Source organism: Aspergillus flavus, chromosome 2 (genome assembly GCF_009017415.1).
Source record: "Aspergillus flavus chromosome 2, complete sequence".
Classification (NCBI taxonomy): domain Eukaryota; kingdom Fungi; phylum Ascomycota; class Eurotiomycetes; order Eurotiales; family Aspergillaceae; genus Aspergillus; species Aspergillus flavus.
Window position 1 is genome coordinate 1,819,985 of NC_092409.1, and position 25,717 is coordinate 1,845,701.

Below are 25,717 nucleotides of genomic sequence, written 5' to 3' on the forward strand. Positions count from 1 at the left end.
AGAAGTGATCCAAGCAACAGATAACGACAAGATCGAGATTTGCTCAAGCCCCTGAAGGGATTGTATGACTTTTCTGTGAGGGGCTAGCAGTGCAACGTTAACCCTTCCGCCATCTTGCCGGAGGTTATAACAAACTCTATGCTTAAAAAAGTTGATAAAAAGGAGATATTGAAAGATCAATCCGCTCTATCTTATACCCTCATCCTTTGCCTCTGCTCGTTTTACTCTCCACTATTTTGGCAAAACTAAGCTTCTTGCACCTGCTTCTCCTTCATTTTCCACTTACTTGTCTATTGTGCCGTCTACTTATATTTTGAACGTCAACATACTGTCAATAAACAAAAGACTCCCAAATCCAAGGCTTAACTTCTAATACTATGTGCTCTCCAGCCATAGTCCTTGCTACTAATATGGTCTTTTAGCCCCTACAGTTAGTGTCCTTTCCTTAGATATCGCTGGGGTAGTATCTAAGTCATTTTCACCTTGTGGTTTCCGGCCACCACATACTGCCTTTCTACTTGAGAATTACCTTGATATTGATCTTCGCTCATTCGTCAAGAGATGGCAGTGACTAGTATTAAAAGATGAAGTTGAGATGAAGTAAGAAAACGTAAAGGAAGTGCTTGTCCTTGCGGTCAATAATGACAATCACCTAGTCTCGGCGAAACCTCGCAGCCTAGTTCTGAGATTGTGTCAAATCAACTAATGCACGTTCGTTGATGACGAGATGTTCAAACCAACTAAGAGATCAATCGTGGCCTATTGGGTGTGTCCCAGTCTAAGGGCTTTGGGTTTTTTCCCTGAAAAAGCGATACAAACCCTGAAACTTGTCATACAGCCAAAGTACAGTATCGGTTTGTATCAATCATTGTTTCCTTTATTGATTTTTTACTATTGATCTGGCAATTCCTGTCATATGGAAGTGCCCCTACGAGGGACATATCCAGACAGAAATGAGGGCCGTTTATATATAGGATCCTTACTCTTCCAGGAAAAGAAGGAAAATGAACAAAACAAGAGGAGGGATTTTTCCTTTGTGATTCCCTCATATGTTCCAGTAGGGTTACGGCTATGCTTCGTTCGTGTAAGGTTATTTGAAGATAATGTGGCCAACAGGATAAATTCCGTGCTATTGCGATATTAAACTGCGGTATGATGATAGTGCCAAAATGGCGGCATGCAGATGCAGAATGAACACTGGGGAACACGTATAGTGTTATTCAGCCTACTTACGGGTTCGAGAAGGATTGACAAGTAGTTCAGTGTAAGTCTCCGATGTTCGTACGAATGAGCTTCGGTTGAGAATCCCATGATTGTCCCAATCGAGTAATACGGCATGTGAACCCTCACTCGTGATGCTCCCCGCCTCTATTCTGCATCAGGGGACCAACAATACTAGAGGGTATGCTATTTGCTTTTTGTGTCTTTTTCTTACCTCTCCTTCCTTTTCTCCCTCCCACATATCTTTCTTAGCGAGTATTTGCTTTTGTTGAATGACTCAATGTGCGCACGGCCAAATCAGGTACCTGCGACATTTCTGCAACCACCCCCCTCAGCTGCATGGAACACCGCATCGGCGTTTTTTATTTCATTGTAGTGGTCTCCTGCCCCATGCGGCTACCTACAGTATGAACTAATTCGGGTTGGAATGAATAAGTCGCGCAAAGTGAGGCTGCCGGAGACCAAGCTGAATAGTCAAAGAACAAGATCATACTACTCAGTCTACTCTCCAGACAACAAGAAGATAGAATCTAGAGTGCGGGCAAAAACGGACCTGGTTGATAAATAATGGCGGGCCCACAGTGGGCTGTTTTGAAAAAGCTGGTCTAGAATAGAGTCTAGAAGTCGACTTGTTTTGGGAAACATTTTCGTAAGGCAGGAATGAAGACGATCCCTGGGACGGGGAGTGGGAATTCGTCTCCGCTGTTGATCGAAATTGATGTGATTGAATGGCGAAGTTGGATCGTCCGCAACAGTGGAACTATGTTTATTCGTCGATGAGGCGGTCCACAGCTGGATCCAGGACATGTCATATTATTATGCAGAGTCTAGCACCGAATGGGTTTCCCATTTGAGTACTATGAGGTGTTCGTATACGTTTCTTGTTCATCATCGACCTCGTTTATTCCCCGCCATTGCTGCCCCGCCTTTTATTGTGTTACTTCTCAATCGCTACGACATTCGTTACCATTGTTGATGACCGTTGAGAAAACTAGCATGGTGGGTACATGTGGGAAGATACTACTAGTCCTTTCTATTCCGGTTGGATATTGGAAAAATCCAATAAAGCGTTGCCTATTGTTTGAAATGTCCAATGGGACGAAGATCCGTATGCGAAACGGACAAATTGCCTCAAACGGTCAGGAGACATAATAATCTTTTCTCTTTTTCAATCCCTCTCTTTTCCCTACAAAAGATGTTCATAGCGTCATATGAAAATTAGGAAAAGAAAGAAGAAAGGAAGAAAAGGTACGAGGACAAGAGGTAAAAATCGTCATAGTCCACACTTCCTTGTTTGAACAGGGATGGATAGTTCGACATGCGAGTACCTGAGCGAAACCATGTGCCATATGGTGCAATCATTGGATCTGAAAGGCTGTTGATCCTAGCGCACGGGTTCTCAGATACTGCAGACACCGCTTACTGTAGTGTTCTGGATGCAGTCCACATGGAATGCATGTACGTAAAGCCAATGCCTTTTTTGCCTCAGCCTGTCTGACTTGGCTAGAACAGGTGGAGTGGGCCCGGCTGAGCGTTGTTCATAGCTGAGGGTCAAGAGACAGACCTTTATCGTTATGGAAACATTCATGGATGCCCGAAGTACAATAGTGGTGGCCCCGCGTCAAATACGCATCAAGGCCAAGCAACAGGCCATCCGAACGTGAACAACATGATTGGACCTTGATGTCCTCCTTAATCCGATAAGCGTGCTTCGGTCGGTTAAGGGAAAAAGAAAAATATCATCACATCCCTATTGGAACCCGTGGACAAAATGACGGTGACGGTTTAGTTGTGATGTAGCAAGAATGGGAGGGGAAGGGAATTATCACTAGGTAGCCGATGGACTTTGTTATCGGGGCTATAGACAGATCATCAAAAAAATCTTTTCCTGATTGCATTCTAATCGAACCCCTCCCCTGGGTCATATAAATCTAGGCAGAAAGGACCACGGAATTGTATGGGCATTCTGTAAATAGTAGAGTGTCACTTTCCTTTTCGGTTCAAACTTCAACTTCTCAAGCTTCTTCTCCACCCGATTCAGAGACACTCCACCTATTTATAGGAGACCAGAGGCAATGGGCGCTCCCCTTCCTCCTCCCTACTATCCATAGTACTGTTACAATTTTGAACCGATGAGTTAAAGTGGAACATCGGTGGTGAGGTAAGCAGTGGTTGTCGTTACATCTATGTCGTTTTCATGGAATGATTGCGCGTTTGGATGCCGTGCCTCAGGCACGCCAGGCAGTCTAGACCTTTCCCCAAATGGCGTGACTCTTTCCTTTCCGCCGTGACGTGCTCGGGTCACGTCAGCTCCTCCTCTGGGGTCCTCGTCCATTTTGTACTGAGCCTAAACTCCACTGTTTCAATGAAAAAGCAGATCATTCCAATGGATCCAATGATTCAGCGCTAATTCCGGCTTTTCTTCACAGGTGGAAACCCCAAGTTCTAGAATTCCGCCTATTTCCTTTTCCAATTATATTATATCCATGTCTCTCTTTCTCTGTTCTCTTCTCGTGCTCTGGCTATTTGAACGGAGTACATAACCGCTATCGCCGGATATTTGGGTTTATTTTTATCTTTGATCCATATACACACTTCCGCCTCATTCTATACTTATACCCGCGGTCGACGACTTCTTCCTTTGGCATCCCTTTCTCATACCAGCCCTGTTGGTGCTAATCCCCCGAGTGATTTTCCTCCTCGGCTGCAGCTTGACATATATCATTTAATGCCGCATAGTGGTACTACAGGTCATTAGTACTCCCAAAATTGTTCATTTGCACGTGCTTTCCGACAAAACACTCGATCCAAAGAAAGAATAAAAAACCTTGCAAAGATACTGGAAACCAAAAAAAAAAAGAAACATAAAAATTCCTAAGAAAAGAGATTCCGAGGTATGTTACTTATCACTGTTACTACTTATCTATCTATTCGCGTTCATTCTTTTCCTTATCTCTCCCCACTCAGAGACCCATGATAACAATCATCAACCCCCGTGTATTACCGTTGATTCGGTTCTTGACCTATCTGACTATTTAATGCGCCACTGCAGATAAAAGTCCCAGGAAAGCTTATCGCTGATTATACGGACCGAAGAATTTTGGAGAATATTTGTCTCATTGCTGACTGGGCTGGTTGCAATATTAATCGCTCAGATCTTGTACTCCCTCAGCATTCCTCCTGATTGATTGACTCGCCATCGCACATCATTTTCCAGAAGGGAAAAAAAAACAAGAACAACTAGGAAATATTACTTTGGCAATACAACGGCGGTCTGAGACAATTGTTCCAACGAGTTACTCAATCGCCCCTGCTAGCCGCAAATCCCTCATACCTTGTTGCCCTCAGGGGAGACTTAGTGCTCCACCGCTGGACCCGGCGTCCTTTGGCGCAAGGTACCCATCGTCGAACTATTCCAGATATATCTGTGGTCCATATTATATTTATACGTAAATTTCTCACCGCCACCCATGACTCAAGGCAACTTTTCTTTTAACCATCGACGCTCTCATTCCGGTTCGTATGCCCCGAAGCTGAGAACAGCCCGGCCGGCACTACATCGGAAGGGCACATCCTTTGTGAATCACTCCATCTCGAAGCTGGGTGCAGGACACACCAGGCACAGTGAATCAGATAACGATTGTCAATCCGAGATGGCGGCCAGTTTTCTCAATTTTTGGTATGTCTCCTTGATCTCTGATCGGTCGATGAGCTCATGATTCCTTATTCCTTGGCCCTACCACCAGCTCTCCCCTTGCATTCTGGAAGCTTTGGCTTATCTGAAATCGAAGCTAACCCATTTTCGCAGTGCCATGTGCGAGAGACAGATTACCATACCGGACAATTCTCGCCTTTATTGCAGTGAAAGGTATGTTGCTCGCCTTATCTTGTCATTATCTTCTTTTGCCCTGGCACAGCCCCCTTGTTTTCTGTTTATATCCCGTAGTGCCCACCCTAACTATTTCACACCGATTTACTTACATGAACTTCTACTCATACTTCTTTTTTAGTTGCCGTCGCAAGGACTCCCACAAACCACTCTCAGCTTCCTTCTCATCGAATCACACCATGCCATCTTCCACCACTCCCCCATCTTCTCCTCCTATGTCTCCCCGAACCATTGTACCACCTATGACTCCCACCAAAGCTCCTATCACATCGACTCAGGCCATCCGGATACTGGGTGAGTTCCATGACTCCAAGACGGATCAGGACCCGTCCGAATGGAAGCCGGTAATACCCATGGATACCGGTAGTTCAGCCTCGCGGGCTTCATCAGACGCCTGGCAATATCTGTCTCAATTCCATAGCGGTTCTGCTCCCGTTCCAATGCGCCGTCCCAGGGTCGAACACCGCAGCTCAGCCAGTTTGTTCACGCTGTTGGGTAGTACGGGTGCTCCTCCGTCGCTGACGCATACCTCATCTACTGCGGCATCTTCTTTCAGCAGCAATGCTTCTGAGAGCTACCTGAGCGAGCCGGCCCATCGTCCATTGCCTCCACGCCGCAAATCCTATTTCTCGGGTAGTGCTAATGGTGCGAAGGGTGTTGAGCTAGTTGTCCCTCACATGGAGGTTCGTGTTGGGGACTCTACTGTTGACATGAATGGGGGATCCATTTTTCCAGCAAGCAGTGGGCTTTGGGGGGACCACAATGACAAGTGCCCCGCCATCAGGATCTCGGGCACTGTACCCCTCCATACGCCTGTACGCCCGCAGTAAGAATCCCTGTGGGTTGCTGGATTGCTGCTGTCTTTAATGGGGCTTAAGTGACGTGATTGTCATTGTAAGCGCGCGTGGATCTGGTGTTACGGGACGAAGTTGGATGATAGTTATCTTTCTTTTGGGTTTGAAAGTTGCGTATGGTTTTCAAGGAGTCAACGGATCTCCAAAGAAGCGAGGAACATGACGTTACGGGACAATGGACATGGTAGTTCTATCTTTGCATTCAGAATTCAGCGAATCACACCGAATAGATGTTAATTGGCGCAGGCTCAGACAAGCGTTTGGCGAATAGGCAATATAGATAGATAGGGTATAGCTAAAATGGGCTTTCATGCGGTGTTCATGTGACAATGTGCCGATCGTAGTTCCAGGGCTGAGATGCATGTACTAAAATTTCCGCTTTTTGTTTGACATCATTACATACGTCTCTAAGCAGTAAATAGAAACCAACAAAAGAAGAGAGAAGAGAGGCAAATAGACTATAATTAGACCCGCTAGGGCGATTCTTCGCAAATCATGCGCTCAATTTTGGGTACTAAAAATAAAGGCCAAGCCTCGTTCCATTCAAGATCCATCTACTATAAATACCCTATCAATGCCCTCTAGTATCGGCTGCAGAACTGAACAAGGAGTGGCTGGAACCAGTAAAGAGGGCTTTCATATGTATTGTTAGCAATGGGTTCTCTAGTACCTATTTTTGTATTTATCAACTCATTGTATTGGCTATACTTTCTCTGGATCAAAATATTAGAAGTATTCCGCTCTACCAGAGCGCTAAACAGATAGGGTTATGTTAGGGCTACCAAGCCCTGATAAGTAGTACATACATTGCAGTAGATGCACTGTACTACACACTACATGAATTGAAAGGATTGTACTTCTAAACTGACATGTTTCCTCTTGATCAAGCTGTACATAGGAAGTTTGTATCGCATAGGCTATATGCAGGATGACGACGGTTAGTGTAGATTAACATCAAGTACCCTCTCAACAAAGAAAGAAAGATTAAAGATCTTCCATTCAACCTTTAATATCACTAATATGCAAAGTTTAATATGCAACGGTATTCGTAGTGATCATTCTCTGAATGACAATTCCTCGAATCCCGACTCTGATATCATCAATTTTCCAATAACCAAGACAATCAAAAAGGGGTAACAACTTTGAAGCCCAATCAATCACACAAGCTCATGTAGCCTCTTCCAAAGCTAACTAAAACAATTACCCGATCACGACTCCTCCTCCTCTGGATGTTCCTCCTCATCTCCCCACTTGATATGATCCGCCCAGTCATCCGCATGGTCGTCTGAGATACAGCAAGCGAAGCACTCCTTTGCTGGTCGGAACTATATACAATGAAACCAATTAGTATTCACGTTTACTATCTACCATCACAAATAGCGGAAACATATACAGGAGGAAAAAGACAGAAAAGGAAAGAGAAAAAAAGCAAAAGGGGGCGACCACATACCAAAGGCACGGTAGGAGTCTCGCATCTCAATTCATGCAAGCTCGTCACGCAAGCTCCTATACAGACGGTATTCCCTGTATCGATTGCATTTGGTCTTTCGACAAATTGGCCGTAGATCCCTGTGACGAAGAGGCAGAGGGTGGAGATGTAACGTGCAGAGAGGCGGCCGCTGAGCTTCATATTGAGGTTTAGGTTGATTGATTTCGGTAGGTATCTTCTCCTTCCTTCTTTGCTTGTTTTTTTGGGCATTCACGCCTTCTTCTTGTTTCCTTTGGTGGTGATGTGGATGAGATTGTGGGTGTTCAATTGGGAATTCGGGATGTTAAGAAGGACGCTATAGATATACAGAGAAGGTATTGTATATGCGTGAGGATGTGGAGGATTCTTTAACTACTGACAGGTAAGCGCGATGCATGCTTTTAAAGAAGCACGCATGTCCCTTTTCTGGTGATATGCAAGGGGAACCTTGCTAGATTGACCTTGGATGGGGAGGGAATGGACGAGAGTTTAGTTGTTGATGGGGTTGACGGAGGTTTCATTGGTGTATCAACAGGGTTGGCGTGAGGAATGTTTGAAACTGCGCGTTAACGGGATGTGTGTCTGGAATTTGGACGTGTTTGGGGCATGTAGGTAATAAACAAACATTCTCTCCTTTTTTTTTTTTATTATTTTCTTTTGCTTCTTGGAGTTTTGCATAAAAGTACTATGATTTGGATCTGCCTACTACTAGGGTTCACGGGATGGGTGACACATCTGAATCTCTGCCTGTAGCTTGATGTATGAATTGTGAATTGTAAGAAGGGATTGACAGGGATAAGAGAAATAACTTTTATATGAAACTTGGCGCAGTTCATTGGTTCAGATGGACCTGACATGAAAAAGGGAGACCCTGTCAAGGGCGTGTCACGGATTTTTGGCAGGCGGGACGTTTATGTCTAAGTAAGCCCACGCCTTGGGAGACCAACACAGGAGATATTAGGTGGTTTAGTTCTGCCCTTTTATCGCTCCTTGCTTGCTAACCCCAGTATTTGATGTAGGATTTCTTCTAGTATGAAAAACATTGTGGTTGATGAGCTGCTTTGAAGCTGGTCCCCCTTGCTTTCCTTTCTCTGTCAGATTCGTACACTCACTTGACCTCAGCGTCGTAGCGCCAAATTGTATATCCCGTAAGAGATATTGTTAGCCGTCTTGAAAATGAAAGGCTTCCATAACAGAGCCTTGTGTTTGGATTGCTAAATTAACTAGTACACCTCAAGGAGTGCCGTGAATGATTCATGCAGGGAGGCCTTGGCCTAAGGCTGCAACGCTATGCTCGATAGGTGTTAAATCTGGCCCCGTTATGAGTGCCGAGGGAATCGGGTAGGCAGTTGTAATTAGTAAACATCACGCTCGTTGACAGTACGCTGGATGCTTCCGAAGAGCTGCCCATTAATCGCAGAAGAAGACGAGAGAGGAATACTTTCCGTCATCGTTGAAAAGTGATATTCATCGCAACCAAAACAAAGCAGAGTGGCAGATGCTGGCCGAATGCCACTCATAAACTCCACTGCGGCCGGATATAATTTCCAAGCGAGCGGATAGCCGACACCTTTCAGAACTGCTTGAAAAGATACGATCTCGAACGAGCTTTGCCATATAGCTCTGCTGCTATCATGGCGTCACTGACGCTGAACACAAATATGGCAAATCAGTAGGTGTAGGCAGGTATAACAGATACTACTCGGGCTTTTCCTAGGCACAGGCAACAATCCCATAGGTCCCCTGTTCAATCTGATGATGGAACCACAAATAAGAGCAGTGCTGCGTGGCACCCAGAGCATAGTACGTCTCTTCGTCGACTATGATGAGCGCTGCGTGCATTATCCCATCCGCTGACTGCGGTGGAGAAAGACAATCCTTGAATGAATTGCAGAATCCTCCGAATGATAGATATCTTAACCCCCCGTCCCGCCACTGACGCTGGAACTTCGTCAATTTTCTATACTCAGGGGAACATTTCCTCCAGCAATGTTGGCAGACACTATGATGGAACCCCTTCCCGAACCGCCAACCAGCTGATTGAACGTGGTCTGTAATAGGTAACCACCACGATTAGATGCTCCGGTCGTCTCCGTACTGCCTGGCCACTGACCAGTTTTGCGGGCACCAGCCACAGGACTTGATAGTTATCAGATCACCTGACCAGGTTGCCCAAAATCATTACCTGCGGTCAGTTTTTAAGTAGGTGACTTTGAGTTACATAACCCAAGGTTCCCCTGAATGAGCACCTGGACGAGCGTCAAGTGGAGTTCCAATAGAATCATCCGGATACTTTTTCCTTCCTAGGAAGACTCCGATTGGTGCCACTCAGGACCGAGTTACTCGATGCTTCTGACTTGTTTTTTTTTTTTTCATGCATACTTCCCTTTCCCTCTAAGTAGAGGGAAAGCATATACCCATGTTTAATTGCTCACAAACCTCGCCGCCTGCTTATGTCCATGTGCCGAACTGTTTTGTTAGAACTATGTCAAGACGCAGTAAACACCGGCCAGTGAAAAACAGCTGCGAGACGCGAGTACATGGCAGAAGTCCATGGGGAATGAAGAAGGCGCTTGGGTTCTTTTGAAGGGCGTTATTTTTATGCTTTGACTGTCACCATAATAATGACTGCCCCTAGACAATTGGACAATGGAGTGATTGAAACCCATGGTGCCTTGTTGCAGTAGACGCCTTGGTCTCGGAAGGGAGCGACGGCATCAACTCGCAATACTCTAATGTATCCCCACCCATCAATGAAACCAGGGAACTGCGATGTTGATAATCACGTGGGACGCCGCAGATAATATCTCATTAGCACTTTGCAGATAGCTTGCGAAGGCCAGCCTCCCAGTCAGCTGCTCTTCCTTCGAGATATTCTTTTTCTGCAATAGAACACTGCCCTGGTATCTATCGCTCGGATAGCTTTTGAGGTCGATAGACCCTGGACGGGTAAAGTTTATCTATCTATCTAGAGGGGTCTTACAACAGCCACGAATTCTGCACATTTGCTTTTTGAGGAAACTCAGATTATTGAGCGTATGCCAAGCAGATCACGGCTAGTCGTTAAGGAGCTCCCTTGGACGACAGGACAGTCCAACCTAGGCTGCCGTTATCTATTCACGAACACAGCAAAATATTGGAGGCGACGGCGCAGTAGTGGAGGCTTTGAATGACAACCTGAGTAAGTATGTATGCTTGACCACTGCAAGTTTCGCCTTCAATGAACCAGACCGATCAGACGAATGCTTAACCACGCACCCGGCCAAAACGTGCGAGTCGGTCACTGAATGAATATTGGAGAAAATAGGACAAGATCAAAACGAGTTGCATCTTGGGAAACTGGCTTGCGGGTAATCTGCGGTGCGATTTTGGTCGGTAAGAACGCGACTTTTTACAAGGGTATGGTGACACAGAGGAACTTCAAACCGGCATACAAGTATCAGACGGCATATCCTGGCCTTCTCAGACCCCAAGCCCAGCGTTATATGGGTGGTATCGTCACTATGATGACTAGCTTTGAAGTGGTTGAGACAGGCTTGTATCATTCGAGACCGTCATGCGTCCGGGAAGGGAAGTGTGGCGGTTGCTGAATTATGCAGCCATAGTCTCCGCAATCTGAAGCTTTGCACTTTTCTCGAAACAGAAACGGGAAATCTAGCTGGGCAAGATTCGAGGTGGCACTTATTTTCAACCGCGCTGCGTCGGGTTCGGAAACGGTTTTGAATTTGGCTAATCTGACGAGCAGGCTATATGGTGTTCCTTCGAGCGGAGTGATGTTGACCAGTATGGCACGATCTCGATGGGACTGGTTTGTTTCCATGGGACACGCGAGCTGTTCGTCATTGAGCAGACAAAAAGGGAGGGTTTGCAAATTCGCGCCAAGGCCCCACGAGAGAGATAATGAAGAGAAAAGCAACCATCTTCACGTAGAAACGTCTATCCTGTAGACGCTCAGGGCAGTTGACTAGCTTGGACCATGTCTGACCATTGCCTATCCATGGTTAGGACAAGTGGGTGACGGGAGGTCATGCGCGAGTCGCTGATCCCGTAAGTCTTTTCCTAACACTACCCTTTCTATGAAACTCGATCATGATTCGATGAATCAGAAAGAAAATTCAACGCCCAGCAGACTTCAGAGACTGACCAAAAGGCAAATAAAGTGGGTTCAAGCTTTAATAGATCCGTTATGATGTGCCGGGTTAGCGAGAGGCCTCCCGAGAATCGGTGGCGGAGACGAAAAACAAGTCATGAGATTGGCTGGCAGTTTTCTCCGAGGCCCCTATAGCCCCAACTAATCACTGGTTGAAGTCATTGCTCTTTTCTCATTGTCTCCCCTCGAGTGCTGCCGAGGGCATTCCAGATTACTGGCTCTATTCTAGCCTTTGCCCCCGTCCTTCCTGGTAGGGGTACGCGGAAACTTGGAGTGGCATGCAGGGTGATTTGGGCCGTCAAATCGAAACAAATCACTGAGCACCCGCATCTGGTCAGCTGGATGGACCACTGGCAATGGTCGTATTTTTAGCCACCTAGACAGAGAGGAGACCCAACTAGCTCCTCTCAACGTGCTGAGTTCTCGGAGGCTTCTGGTGCCTCAGAGGTGTCGAGCAAATCACTTAAATGATGCTGTTGCGTGATTCAATCTGAAAGATTTCCTTTCTCCTTTCACATTTTGGTTGCTTTTCCTTTTGAGTTATCGGTGGCTACCTTTATACCCATAGAGCCTTAGGAGTGGGGATTGGTTTTATCCTCGTCAACCACCTTGTGATACCCCTGCGACGTATAAGATTCGCTTGTGTCCGCCAGCGACGTCTGCGCGCCAGACGTACTGACATAACTGCAGCCACGATTCTCGCTTAAACACGTCCGCCAACCAACCCTGACTCCGTGCACCACTGACTCGCTTCAAATTAAAGGCCATATTTCATCGCGTTTCCTTTGAGTCTGATTCTGTATTCGAGCTTGCCACACTCTCATATCAACCGTGTGCCTGCCGAGCGAGTATTTAGTGATCTTCTGTTAAACAACCGATCACAACTGTGAAACCACACAGCACGATGAACAGTCAGAATATTCACAACTTGGAGCAGAGGTAATCGACTTGCAGTATAGAAACTGTGATCGCACATACTTATGTGGTTAACCTCACGTCGCAGTTCCAATAATCCAAGTTCCAACAACGAAAGCTCCAACAACGAAAGCTCCAACAACGAAAGCTTCAACAACGAAAGCTCCAACAACGAAAGCTCCAACAACGAAAGCTCCAACAACTTAAGCTCGAATAACCTAAGCTCGGATGACCTAAGCTCGAACAACCAAAGCAGTGATAGTGCCCGAGTCTCTGGTTACGAGACTCCGAACACAGATCCCCTATTCACTAGATACGCCGAGGATTCGGATTACTACAGAAGTTTTGTCGAAAAACTTCTGGATCTGGTTTGCAATGAGGATCAAGAGACTGTAGCCCGGTTAGTCTCTATCATCCGTTCTGGTGCCTCCCAACGAGAGATCCTCGCCGTGATTTCTGAAATGCAGAATGGAAACAACCACTTTGGGGAAAATGGTGTCACGGGATCCTAATGGTCAAGACAAGCATGGTGAAAGCTGATATGCTGCAATAGCTCTACACCTTGCTCGTCTCTGCTATCATCATCTGTTGGCATCGATGTCCCGACAGTTGGAAATGAGTGGCCGCCTTGAATGAATACTTGATGATAAGATGCTGATGTCAACCTCCGGATAGCGTCATGCACATGGATCTTGAGGTGGATATGCCGCTTAGTTGACTTGCTTCTTCACCCCCTAGTCCCGTATTAGGTATCCAGTTGGAAGTGGAGATTGACCTGAATGCTTTCCCATTTCCTGGTTCAGCTGACCCTTTACCGTGTTTAACTGGTAGTTCCCACATTACTATGCAGATCCTTTCACCATGTATAGTAATCAGCCCGAAGTTGCCTCATCTCATTGAATTTATATGCCTGGTCACGGATGGTTCAATCATCGCTGCTCCCTGCCATGGCTGGCCGTCTCGTGGGTGCATGACACGGGCATCGGTGAGTATGCTAAGTGGACGTAGCCGCAGCATGCCAGCTACGAAGAGCTATCAATCTCACTCAGATCATGGTGTATATCTGGTGCCGAGTGTCGGGTCCGGGTCGGATAACGAGAGGTTTTCAGCCAAACCAGGAAGTCTTCCTCCATAGACCATACAGAGCTAACCAGGCCGATTGTGTCTTTGCTTTCGAAGGTTCCTTGGAATTTAGTTTCGGCACCAAGCTCCGAATCTCATTTGGCCCATCGTCCAAAAGCCGGGTGGCGAGTTGGACGACTGGCGCTATAAAAGCATGTTCAAATGATTGCTGGTGGTATTATGATATCAACTTGTCATTAGTCTCGATGTAGTTTCAATAGCAACCATAAGTGACTAGAATGATGATAGTCGTTACTATCGTGACTTCGCTGTCGTAGTTCGTAGTTATGGAAGAGGTTTGTTGCTGGAAGGGGAAGGGACGCCACACCCGTATGAGGCTGATTGCTTTAGAATATCCTAACACTAAGACTTTAACCTTGCACATTCACCTGTACCTGTCCTCCTTAATGCCTTCTGTCCAGCCCAACAAGTGAATATTACTATAGTTTGGTATCAGACGCTTCTGTAGTCGTTATCACTTGGATCTGTAGGGTCACTCAAGCTTCAATCGTTGCTTGATCCTACAAAGAGATAGAGGTACTCATCCTAGCACAGCTACAACGGCCAAAGCCATCTTAGCACAGTTGGTGTGGGCCATGCAAGAGTCATTAAGGCTATCTATGTGAGAAGAGATTTAGCTCCTGAGGCTTTCGAGAACAACGAGCGAATATATCAACATGACTTTTGCTTTTGAGAGAGTATGTGACTGGCTGGCACTTCAAGTTCCTCACAGTCACAGGCTGAACCGGAATCGAGGATCATCATCACCCAAACCATTCAATACGTCTTCATCCAGCTGCAATCTATCATCACGCTTTTCCTGGTCCCTCTTTTTATTCTCGATCAACAGGCCGGCGGCGAAAATTGTACTCATAATTCAACAAAACAGTATCATCGCTAATGAGACCCCATAACCAACAGTGTGCAGAGGGGCGTCGTCCCTGTTGAAGATGTTGCTCGCTATAATGCCGCCAATGTTCCCGAATCCAACCTGAATAGCAAGACCAACAGCGCGCTTATAATTCCCACTGAGGTTGTTCGCTATCCACACGATCGCAACGGGGTTGAGCAATATAGTATCCAGTGGTCACGAAGAACACTGCCATGTAGCGGACATGCACATTCAACCCTCGAGATAGAAGGCCTGGCACAATAATATGATATATCCAATGCTCGCAAAGACGACACCGAATATAACAAAGCCGTAGCGATGTCGCCAGCGATCTGTAAGGAAAGATACCATCCATCATCATGACAACCGCAGCGACGGCCCAAATTGGGATGCTATGGGCTTGACTCTCGATATCGCTATAGCCCAGCGAATTCACAATGGAGGGCACGAATAGGGCCGTTGCGTACCCGGAAACAGTGATACCCAGATACTAGTAGATAAGGCTACCCACATAGGCCTCCCAATCAGATATGATTCGTCTCCACGTAGCACCATCGAGTCGGTCCATTCTTGCTCCTTCGCCGACATCGCAAGCGTTGAGTTCTTCCAAAACTTCTTTCTCTTCACTACTCAGGAACTTCGCTTTTTCAGTCCAGTCTGCAATAAGAAACTTGGCCGACAAACCCGATACAATTGACAGCAAGTCCCCCAATGATGAAGACCCAGCGCCATCCTGAGTCTCCGCCCAAGTTATGCATATGATAAAGAGCGTAAGCTAAAAGACCGCCAAAAGCACCAGCCACGAGGCCGGCAGCCCATAAGAGGGAGAATCGTTTTTGGAATTCATGCCGTTTATAATACATGGACAAGAGATATGCACAGCCTGGAACGAACCCTCCTTCGCAAAGACCCATAAAGAAACGGCATGCAAACAGACCCGATGTGTTGTTGACAACCCCTTGACACATGCATGCAATACCTGATCAATCCATCGTTAGCGGCTGAAGCACGGCAGGCACAGCAGGACCTAACCCAGAAGAAAGTCAACATGCTGATCCACGTTGAGGGAGCGAATCGCTTGAGAAGGACATTGCTTGGGACGTCGGATATGATGTAGGGGACGAAGAAGATTTGCAGCGCATCGGCCATATCCGTTCCTGTCATTTGCAACTCCTGTAGAATTCCTAAGACGCTGACATTGCCTAAATTGATTCGGTCTAAGAAACCGAATACAAATACGATCCATAGAGGTATCATCAGATGAAGATCAATCTTCCGCAGAAGCGCCCGTCCCCTTTTTGCATTGACATGATGTTGTTTATCTTCGGAAATGGGCTCCGCCTTATTGAGATCCTGCTCTGGCTGCTTTTCCGTATTGCTCGGAAGGATCTCCATCGGGGATTGCACATCAGGCCTGTCTAAAGTCGGAGGGGCAGGATCGATTGTCACTCGACCTTGGTAAAAGTTGAGTCGCCGAACTGAACACCCAAGATATCGAACAAGAACAGAGCATTATTGTGAATCACACGACCGGAATGTGAAAGCAGCTAAAGTTAATAAAAAAAAAATAAAGGAGAGGGAAACGGGATCTCGTGCAATGCAACATCGGTACACGAGACGCATGCAATTTCTCTCCGAACTCTCCCCATCCTGGTTCGACTGCTACCCTGAGGTCCGATTAGACTGTAGATATGGGCTTGCACAAGGACAATGTTAGACCTCCATCTATTCAATTGGGTGAAGTCCAAGATATCGAGAATAACGGTGCATTGGAAACTTATGCTTTGATCGTTTTTCTTTCTTTTTCAATCATACTTATTACGACGATTATTATATTTCATAAGCGCGTATATGTCCTTGTACTCTAGATATTGAGTGAACACGAGCACTACAGTTCAATTACTCCATACCTAGGCTAATGTATGCATGGCTCTTCCCACCATAGACAGCGTCGTACTATACAATCTTAGCTACATGTGCTTATTTATTTTCAACTTACTACGACGCCTACAATGATCTTTCAGAAAAATACTAATAAAGTAATGTATTGACCGAAGTTCTGGTATACTGATCTACCACAGCCATACAGGCTAAAACTACAATCATTGCTGTGAACGGAAAATACACATCAGACCTTGACCATCCGGTGTTGACACGAAGTGACTCTTGTCAGTGGGAGAATTATTTCGTCGCAAAATTCCGCTTTAGAAACCCAATATCATTATCCATACCTTCGTTGATCTCTTGACCCCCTATCAACTAATGACTAGAGTGGACAGGGATTCATGAACCAGTGGTAGATTGACCGTATTCAGTCAACGGGTTGAACCCAGACAGATCCGCCTGTGTAAAGAGCGACTTGTTTGCCGTAAGGGATATTGTAGGTAGCTGGCATAAACCCAGCCCAAGGTGTCTTTTCCGTCCCTCTTTCAAACAATCTCTAGTAGTGCCAAATCTCTAACACAAAAGTCGGCGTTTGCATAACCTCCGTCTTTCGCATCACAACACTAGGAATCGCAGCCTTCTACCTAGACATGACCTGAAAAACCATCGGGTCTTCGATATGGGCCGCTCTCGAATCAAACCTGGGTATCATATGCGCCTGTCTCCTCGCTCCGTACCACCTCTTAGTCTTCATTTTCCCGCGTCTCTTCAACAGATCGCAGAGAAGTTGGTTCTACGGAATTACTGCATAGTTTCGAGTAAGAGCAGAGTGAAGCCCGTTGGTGCAGACTCGGAGCCTATGAAAAAGGTTGGGCAGAGTGTGCTTGATGAATCGGTGGCCGCTCCGGAGGAGGGAGGAGAGACTCCTCTGGGTTAGTCCCAGGGACAGAAGAAGGGAGAATTGCATTATATCAGACGAAGAGCGAGACTCGGGGAACGACGCAAGTGTTTGTTCGTGTTGGATGGAGGGAGGGAAGGGAGATTGAGCTGGATGGGGTTGAGAGCTATAAGCGTTGACCAGTTATAATGCATGTGATATGCTAAAACAATCAATGTGACGGCCGTTGACTTGACGGAATAATGATGGTCTAGTTTCAATCACAATCTTCTACCTGTTGGTACTGCTCAGTTTTACTCATCTAAATCAACGGCTGACGGTCTTTATCCTCATAGACATATTGCCATTCTTTCGAATTGCGGGTATGGTCTTTACATTGCGTCAAAAGGTTTCGTACCTAGGAACTACTGGATATCAAATAAATAGAGCAACTGGGTCTGTATTGAAACGTTGACATATCTATGGGAGTTATCTAATGTATTGGACGGTTTACGGTGTGCAACGGCCAGTAAAGCGGGGATACAAACTGCATTCCCTGACAGTGTAACGGGCGCACAGCCAGGCGAGGAATCGCTCGAGACCGAGACCATATCCACCGTGAGGGGAGGTACCGTACCTATAGCGAAGGAGTTAGTATTTGTTATGTGAGGTTTTGACTCTTGGAAGGGAGCATCATACTTGCGCTGGTCAGTGTACCAGTAGTAGGGGGAGGGGTCCATGCCCTCATGCTTATAGGCGCCCATGAGCTCGTCCCAGTCATCCATTCTCATACTGCCACCGACAATCTCACCGACACCGGGCATAAGGACGTCGACACTCTCGGTGACACGGCGGTCTTCGGGGTCCTTCTTCATGTAGAAAGCCTTAATTTCAGCGGGGAAGTGGGTGAGGAAAATGGGCTGGTTGATGATGTCGGTCATCTTGCGCTCGGCGGCCTCGGCGATGTCATCACCGAACTGGTGGGGCTTGCCTTCTTCGTTGGGGATTTCGTGCTCGATGAGCCATTGAATGGCGTCAGAGTACTTCATGCGGCGGAAGGGACGGCTTGGGGGCTTGAAGTCGGGGTTAAGCTGATTGATAAAGGCTGCGGTCTCAGGTTCGGCCAGGATCAGTTCAATGACACGGCAGATCACAGCTTCTAAGTGGTCTAGGAGATCGGTGAAAGTGATGAAGTCAAGCTCAGCTTCGATGTGAGTATACTCTGACAAGTGGCGACGAGTAAGGGACTTCTCGGCGCGGAATGACGGGCAAACACAGAAGACATCACCCAAGGATGGGAGGCAGGTTTCCAGGTACAGTTGGGAAGACTGAGTGAGATAGGCGTTCTCGCCGTAGTAATCGAACTTAAACAGGGTACTACCACCCTCAACCTGCGTTTGCACCATTGCGGGTGGGGTCACTTCTAGCATGCGGTTCTCCTCGAAAACTTTGCGGAATGCCCGAAGGGTTGCCGCGCGCACCTTCATGACAGCGGAAGCGGTCTCGCCACGAAGGACAAGATGACGGTTGTCGTAGAGGGTCTGCGGATCCGAATCAGGGGCGACTCGCGTGGTAATAGCTTCCTTGTCACCGGCGGCACGACCGATGATAGTGAAGAAGTCTGCGTGAAGTTCACGGTTGTTGGGGGCATGCTGCTTAGGTGGGACGGCACGCATTTCTCCATGGATGGACATGGAGGTTCCGAGGGTAAGAGTCATAATATCGTAGGCCTTGACCATGTCTCCCGTCAGGATGCATTGGAGGTAGCCATAGCCATCTGTCAAGGTAATGAAAACGACATCCTTCTGGGAACGAAGGCGATGAACTCTGCCCAGCACACGAACACGGGTACCAGGGCCCTCCGACTCCGGACTTCCAAGCTTGACCACGGCTGGATCAGTGACATCAAGACGGATTCTGACCGGCTTAGGGAGGGAGGTGTCCTCCTTGATAATGATCTTCTTCGCTTCCTCCAGGACGAGGCGGCGCTTCTCCGCCTCCTGCTTCTCACGGATGGCCAATTCCTGTTCCTTTGCGGCCTTCTTTTTCCGTTGTTCATAGAGGTTGGTGGCCTTCTTCATCGCCGACTTGGTGGCCGGCTTCCACTCCAGCTTGTCGACATCCTTATCAGCGGGCTCGGTCTGGGATTTGCGCGTCAAATATTGGAAACCCTCGCTAGGAGCGTGCTGCAAGAAAGCGTGCACAAGCGTCTTGTAGGGAGCGGATTCGGTTCCGGTCGCGGTAGAGTCGTCCCTACCGACGTCTTCGTCAATGTAGATGGTAGTCATGGTCACCGGCTGGCTCTCTGACTCGTTGTGCAAAGAATGAGTGTGGGTGAGGAAAGTACTGCGGGGAGAATATTAAATTAGTTTTTATTTTGGGGACGTGAGTCACACTCCTTTAGAAAAGGTGCACCATGATAAAACGCAGAAAATAAATTGGGGGGAAATATAAGACTCACAGGTGTCAAGTACTTAGTCCAGCCAATGAAGACTATGTAACAACTACCCCAAAGTGAGAAATGAAGACGCCGAGTCGCACAGTGCTTGGATTAAATCGCGTGGAGGGGTAAATTTTTGGATCCAATCTGAATGCGACCTGTCGCGGGAAAGTCTCCCCCCACGTATGCCTGAGGCATTCTATATTCATGCCTACTCTGTAAGGCTTATCCTTGCATACATCAAGAACAAACAACAATTGTTGCTCAGCTTGATTTGCATTAAGTTATCAACATGATTCATGCTAATCATGACTGATCTATAGAGCGCCCCCGAAATACTCGCGTACCTAGTCAAACCGTACTCAAATACAGCATACACATTATCTCCTTGCGGGTTCAAATGCTGTACATAACAGGACAACTCACGTTTTATCCCATGAAACACCGTTGGATGTTCATCAAAACTTGACAAAAAGGTATTCTCCCAATTGTTCAAAAATGAGATAAATTTCTATTCGCCAATGTATCTTATTTATCCAAGATATGAGCCATTGACGGTGATCTAGTTCCCTAAGTGGCTAGTAAGGCTGGACATGTAAGGTTTCTGAACAACATATTACCATCCGGGGAAATGCGGACCGCGGTAAATATTCCTGGATTGGAAACGCCGGACAGACGATGAAACCGACTAGATAGATTCGAAACTTAGACGTTGTAATGCAGATCAATAGCCCATTTTCTCCTTAATATCAAGTGGTATCACGATATGGTATCCACAAGAATCACCATCAAGGAGTCGGTACTCCGTACGCAAGGAAGGACAAGAGATGGTGGATGCCAAGACGTAATGGTTTCTGCAGGCGAGGCGGATCATTAGTTCTTCCATGTGGCAAGAGCCTCCCTTTCCTCATCCAGGAAACCCCACTCAATCATCCAGATCCGCGATGGAAAGAGATATGGGAGATATTTCTGCGTACTCCGGACTCCGTACAGTACTACGGAATTCTCAGTCCGATCTTCCTGATAATTCATTTGGATGAGTATCAGTACACAATAGTATCTCACTCATTTAAGGAATTGACCGGACACAATACAATCCAACATTCGGACGGCATGTGGCTGATACCACCATCGTACTGCTAGCAATATGAGCGACATTTTCTCATCTTTTAAGCTGCATCAGCCACAGCCTTGTGACAACCGCACGGATAGTCTTGAGGGATATTTGACTAAACGACAAAGATGTTTCGCTTGGACACGATGATCTGATATTATTGGCAGAGAGGATCTTTGTGCAAGATCAATTGCAGACGATGGTCTGGCTAACAGGATGACATCTCTCCCTTCGGGGATGGAGATTGTGGTTTTCCCCATCGGCTCTGGGGACGCTTTACTCAACCAGTCAGGTACGAATGTCAATCTTCACTCCACAGGGACATTAATTTCTATTATTATTCCAGCCTCTTGTCTGATGTTTGGTTCACTACTCACTTTCCCCCTTTTACCCCTTCATCCACTCTTCAGCATTTCGTTGAGTCTTCTTTTTGATTAATGCTGGTCTTGAGATATTATTGAATCTTAGTTCCTTTTCTTCTCCACGTTCGTTGCTACATGTTAGTAATTTTGCAGCGATTTTGTTTTGTTTCCATTTAATTTCCTTTTCAATGACTCGAATGTCCTTTTAAGTGAATTTTCGTTCTTTTCTGTCAAGCGGAAGATTTACTTTGCCAGGTATACAGTGCATGCTGTATAAATCCCGAGAAGAGGAAAAGAGAGGGAAAGAAAGGAAAACGAAAAATAAACACGTAAAAAGAAAAATAGAGAGAGAGCGCGCGCGAGAGCAAGAAAGTGTGCGCTGTCACTCATATAGTCTCTTATCAAGCTCATCTCACGCTACGAACAGCCCCTTTTCTCGGGGGCCCGTAGTTTTTTTCTCTCCTCCACTGTCTTTTCTCACCTGCGCTCTGCGAGACTATTAACAATTATTATTTTCTCTCATTCATTTCTCTTTGTCAGTTCCACTTTTCCCTTTTCAGCTTTCTCAGTGGATGTCCCCCAATCGGTCCTTTTTTGGCCTTTCCCTTTGTCAACAACACTTCTTGGGTTCTGCAATTGGGGGTTCATCCTTATTCTTTCAATTAACTAGACCATATTCTTAATTATCCATCTTCTGTGTTTTTCTATTTCCCTTTTGATTACTTGATCAATTTCTCTTTTAATTTCGATTGACTACTTATTTCTCCAGTATTATTATTATATTTTTTCTATTATCATATTTCTCTCTTTTTTATTTTTTATTTTTTTTCTCTCTCAATATTCTTCAATTGACAAGTTGGTCTTGTTTACGGGGATTGTTCACCCGCAGCGCCCCTAAACACCAACTAAGAGGTTTGTCACCGTTCCACCGAACATTGTCTAATGCACATTCCAATTGACCGCTGGACCTCTTTCTAGACACGTCTCAATTGGCCTATCCTTATCCAGGCTTCTTTATTGTTGTTCTTTCTCCGTCCTCCTTTTCGTTCGACTTCACTTGGCCATCTTTTCGGCCGCTATTTTCCTTCACTTATTCCCTTCCTCCTTTCTCCTTTCGGGGGTGATCTTCACGCCGGTTGGCTTTTCGCTCTCCCGACCATTCCTACCACGTCGTTGTAACTCGCACTTCCTTTTACCCCCTGGCCGGTGATATCGATCATTTTACATTAGCCCCAATTTACTTTGTCCCCTCTTCCTTAGCTAGGGGGCTATCGCGTCCGGACCGTTCGTGTTCCTCGCCATGCAAACCTCCGATGCCTCAAACATTCCGAGTCGTTTGATCCCTTCCAAGTTTTCCCACCTCAACGCGGACGATACTGGTTTCTCCCACGGAGCGTACAACTCCAATAGCCTTCCTCTGCAGGGTCTGACGGATCGGAACGCTCGTCGAGCTAATATCCCTGCTATCAATACCGCCGCCAGTCAAAACAACACCGACACCATGGCAGCCTCGGGCACCGCGTTCGACATGAACTTCACTCCTCTGTTGCCGTCCCAACTACTGCTCGGAAGCCCCTTCCAACCGGGAACCCCTTCGGCCTTTGCCTCGCCCCAATTCACCAACTTTGGTGGTTTCTCTCAGGCCAATGCGTCGGCGCACGCGCAAAACCACCAGAATCAGCTGGGAAGCCCAACACAGGCCTCGCAGAATGCTAGTCTGTACTCGGGTATGATGTCCGCCGATAGCATGGGAAACTCCCAATTGCTAGGGGGCCCTCAATCACCAGTTGGTGGTATGGGTGGCTTGGGTAATGCGGCTTACGGAAGTCCCGCCGCGTCGGTAACTCCCGGCCTTCTCTCGGGTACAAGTCGAACCGTGTATCTGGGCAATATTCCAGCGGAAACTTCTGCCGAAGAAATCTTAAATCATGTCCGTAGCGGTCAGATTGAATCTGTGCGCCTGCTCCCTGATAAGAACTGCGCTTTCATCTCCTTCCTGGACAGCAACTCGGCAACGCACTTCCACTCGGATGCAATCTTGAAAAAGCTTGCCATCAAAGGTAATGACATCAAGGTTGGCTGGGGCAAACCCTCGCAGGTGCCCACTTCAGTGGCCTTGGCGGTGCAGCAGTCAGGGGCGTCCCGGAACGTGTACCTAGGCAACTTGCCGGAGGAGATGACAGAGGATGAGTTGCGCGAAGAGCTTGGGAAGTTTGGTCCCATCGATACCGTGAAGATTGTGAAGGAAAAGGCAATTGGCTTTGTACATTTCCTGTCAATCAGCAATGCGATGAAAGCCGTCTCTCAACTACCCCAAGAGGCTAAATGGCAGGCACCTAAGCGTGTCTTCTACGGTAAGGACCGGTGTGCATATGTTTCCAAAACACAGCAACAAAATGCAGCTCAGTTCCTGGGTATCGCACCAGGGTACGCGCACATCCTTAACTCGGCAGATCGGGACCTAATCACGAACGCACTCGCCCAGCAGTCCGTTGCAGCTGCGGCTGTCGCTACATCCGCTGGTGGCGTCAACAACCTGGGCAACCGGACGATCTATCTGGGTAACATCCATCCAGAAACTACCATCGAAGAGATTTGCAACGTAGTGCGTGGTGGCCTTCTGCATCATATCCGTTACATCCCCGACAAGCATATCTGCTTCGTTACCTTCATTGACCCGACCTCGGCCGCCTCCTTCTATGCCTTGAGTAACCTCCAGGGTCTAATGATTCACAACCGTCGCTTGAAGATCGGCTGGGGCAAGCACTCTGGTCCCCTACCCCCAGCTATTGCCCTGGCTGTAAGCGGCGGTGCCTCGCGAAACGTCTATGTCGGCAACCTCGATGAGTCTTGGTCGGAGGAACGCCTTCGCCAAGACTTCTCTGAATATGGAGAGATTGAGCTGGTGAACACATTGCGCGAGAAAAGCTGTGCTTTCGTGAACTTTACCAATATTGCCAATGCCATCAAGGCAATTGAAGGGATGCGGAATAGGGAGGAGTACAAGCGGTTCAAGATCAACTTTGGCAAGGATCGCTGTGGCAACCCGCCTCGCCAGACGGGTAACGGTGGACAGCAAAATCGCAACGGCGGATTGGAAGGCCCGCAATCGCCCTCACCGGCACTCAATGGCTTCCAGCAGAACTTGAGCCATTCTGGCTCCGGGTCCAGCCCAACCCGTTCCGCCCTCTCTCCTGCCCCAGGCTCGACAGGTTCTCAGAATGGCCAGCAGGGTCGGCATCCGCTGCAGACAGTTACATCGCCGTCCGGAATGTTGAATGTGGGGGCCAACAACCCGCTAACCATGTATCTTAACCAAATGTCCGCCCAGCAAGCTCAAGAACAAGAGAACCGCTTGAACGACTCTATCTCCCTCGCTGCTCTTCAATCCCAGTCTCAACCGGCACCTCAGCAACAGCCCCTCTACAATGGTGCAACCACCAGCGAGCTCACTAACGGAAGCATCGAAGCGCCGCTGCATCAACACAAGCCGTCCACCAGCGGCTTTTTGAACGTCACCAATGGCTCTAACGTCCCTGGACATCACGCCACTGCCAGCACCAGCAGCTTAAGCGTGCCGCGCGCGCAGCACTCTCGTGCCGTCAGCCTGCCGTCCTTTTCTCAGGAACCCTTCGGTCCTATCTCGGGCCAGGCTGGACATAGCCGTGCAGGTGTAGCTCACCAACCGCAGAGTAGCTTCTCCAGCTTTACATCTGCCCTGGGCGGTCTCAACCATGCCGGTTTTGGCCTGGCGATCCAGAACGAAAATTCGTTACCCGGCTGGGCTGAGGAAGAGATCGGAGCCAAGTAATTCCACCTTAATATCTTGAGAGAATTTCCTCTTCCATTCTTGTGCGTGCATCATCTTTAACTATTAAAACCTTTTACTATACGTTTTCTCTTCGTCATGTTCATCTATTGTTTTGAAAACATCACCCGTTGATTACTTTCTTTGTATTGGTTTGATCTACAGTGTTTCTCTCTTTCCTCTTTATCATTTTTTTATTATTATTTTTGTGTGCAAATTTCGTTCTCAGCCAACCCATCTTACACCCTTTAATAATCTTTTTTATACCATCCTTGTATTGCTAGCTGGGTATCATCCCCTTTCCCCTTCCATTCTTCTTTTGGTTGTTTCCATTTCGAGTTCCAGTTGGCTACGAAGGCGGGTGAGATCTCGGCTATACCCCAGACTGGTTGGCTCTGGTCTGTTCTTTGATGTTTATTCTGCTCAGTTGCATATGCGATGCCATTTTGACGGAATCAATCCAGAGCAAACTGCTCCTTTTGCATATTGGATGACGGACAGGGGTTATATAGCTGTGCGGAGGTAATAGGTTCGGGATGACGATGGCAATGGCCATCGAGAAATATAGCATAAGAGAAGAAATACGAAAAGCAATGATCTACACTTGTCATGAGCGTGTTCACGAGTAGCCCTAATTGTATATTAGCAAATGGTAGTCGAATGTTGCCCATCCGAATCGAGGAAAGAGTCAACATCGGATCACGTGATCTTATACATGGTG

General features: G+C 47.1%; 6 protein-coding genes across 6 annotated transcripts; 3 read left to right on the forward strand and 3 right to left on the reverse strand.

Annotated features, from left to right (window-relative positions):
• Positions 1-4,691: 4,691 nt before the first annotated feature.
• On the forward strand, positions 4,692-5,940 carry F9C07_10037 (life-span regulatory factor-domain-containing protein; the record flags this gene model as incomplete). The annotated part of the gene is made up of 3 exons (XM_041284609.2): positions 4,692-4,900; positions 5,030-5,089; positions 5,232-5,940. The coding sequence occupies 3 exons, from the start codon at positions 4,692-4,694 to the stop codon at positions 5,938-5,940; spliced, it is 978 nt and encodes a 325-aa protein (XP_041142452.2).
• A 1,232-nt stretch (positions 5,941-7,172) lies between these two features.
• On the reverse strand, positions 7,173-7,594 carry F9C07_2225424 (uncharacterized protein; the record flags this gene model as incomplete). Its single annotated transcript, XM_041289440.1, has 2 exons — positions 7,173-7,289; positions 7,415-7,594. The coding sequence occupies 2 exons, from the start codon at positions 7,592-7,594 to the stop codon at positions 7,173-7,175; spliced, it is 297 nt and encodes a 98-aa protein (XP_041142453.1).
• Positions 7,595-12,486: 4,892 nt separating this feature from the next.
• On the forward strand, positions 12,487-13,009 carry F9C07_2225425 (uncharacterized protein; the record flags this gene model as incomplete). The annotated part of the gene is made up of 2 exons (XM_041289433.1): positions 12,487-12,521; positions 12,586-13,009. The coding sequence occupies 2 exons, from the start codon at positions 12,487-12,489 to the stop codon at positions 13,007-13,009; spliced, it is 459 nt and encodes a 152-aa protein (XP_041142454.1).
• Positions 13,010-14,352: 1,343 nt separating this feature from the next.
• Positions 14,353-15,660, reverse strand: F9C07_2197996 (major facilitator superfamily domain-containing protein; the record flags this gene model as incomplete). Its single annotated transcript, XM_071509423.1, is given in 6 exon segments — positions 14,353-14,457; positions 14,527-14,660; positions 14,680-15,001; positions 15,023-15,168; positions 15,203-15,490; positions 15,531-15,660. 6 exon segments carry the CDS (start codon positions 15,658-15,660, stop codon positions 14,353-14,355), a joined length of 1,125 nt encoding a protein of 374 aa, XP_071363666.1.
• A 2,033-nt stretch (positions 15,661-17,693) lies between these two features.
• Positions 17,694-19,852, reverse strand: F9C07_2127190 (asparaginyl-tRNA synthetase, cytoplasmic). Its single transcript, XM_041289441.2, has 2 exons — positions 17,972-19,852; positions 17,694-17,909 (listed from the first exon to the last, which is right to left on the reverse strand). The coding sequence occupies exons 1-2, from the start codon at positions 19,558-19,560 to the stop codon at positions 17,783-17,785; spliced, it is 1,716 nt and encodes a 571-aa protein (XP_041142455.2). The 5' UTR covers positions 19,561-19,852; the 3' UTR covers positions 17,694-17,782.
• A 2,636-nt stretch (positions 19,853-22,488) lies between these two features.
• F9C07_10040 (putative differentiation regulator) lies at positions 22,489-24,999 on the forward strand (the record flags this gene model as incomplete). The annotated part of the gene is made up of 1 exon (XM_041284610.1): positions 22,489-24,999. The coding sequence occupies one exon, from the start codon at positions 22,489-22,491 to the stop codon at positions 24,997-24,999; it is 2,511 nt and encodes an 836-aa protein (XP_041142456.1).
• Between the last annotated feature and the right edge of the window lie 718 nt (positions 25,000-25,717).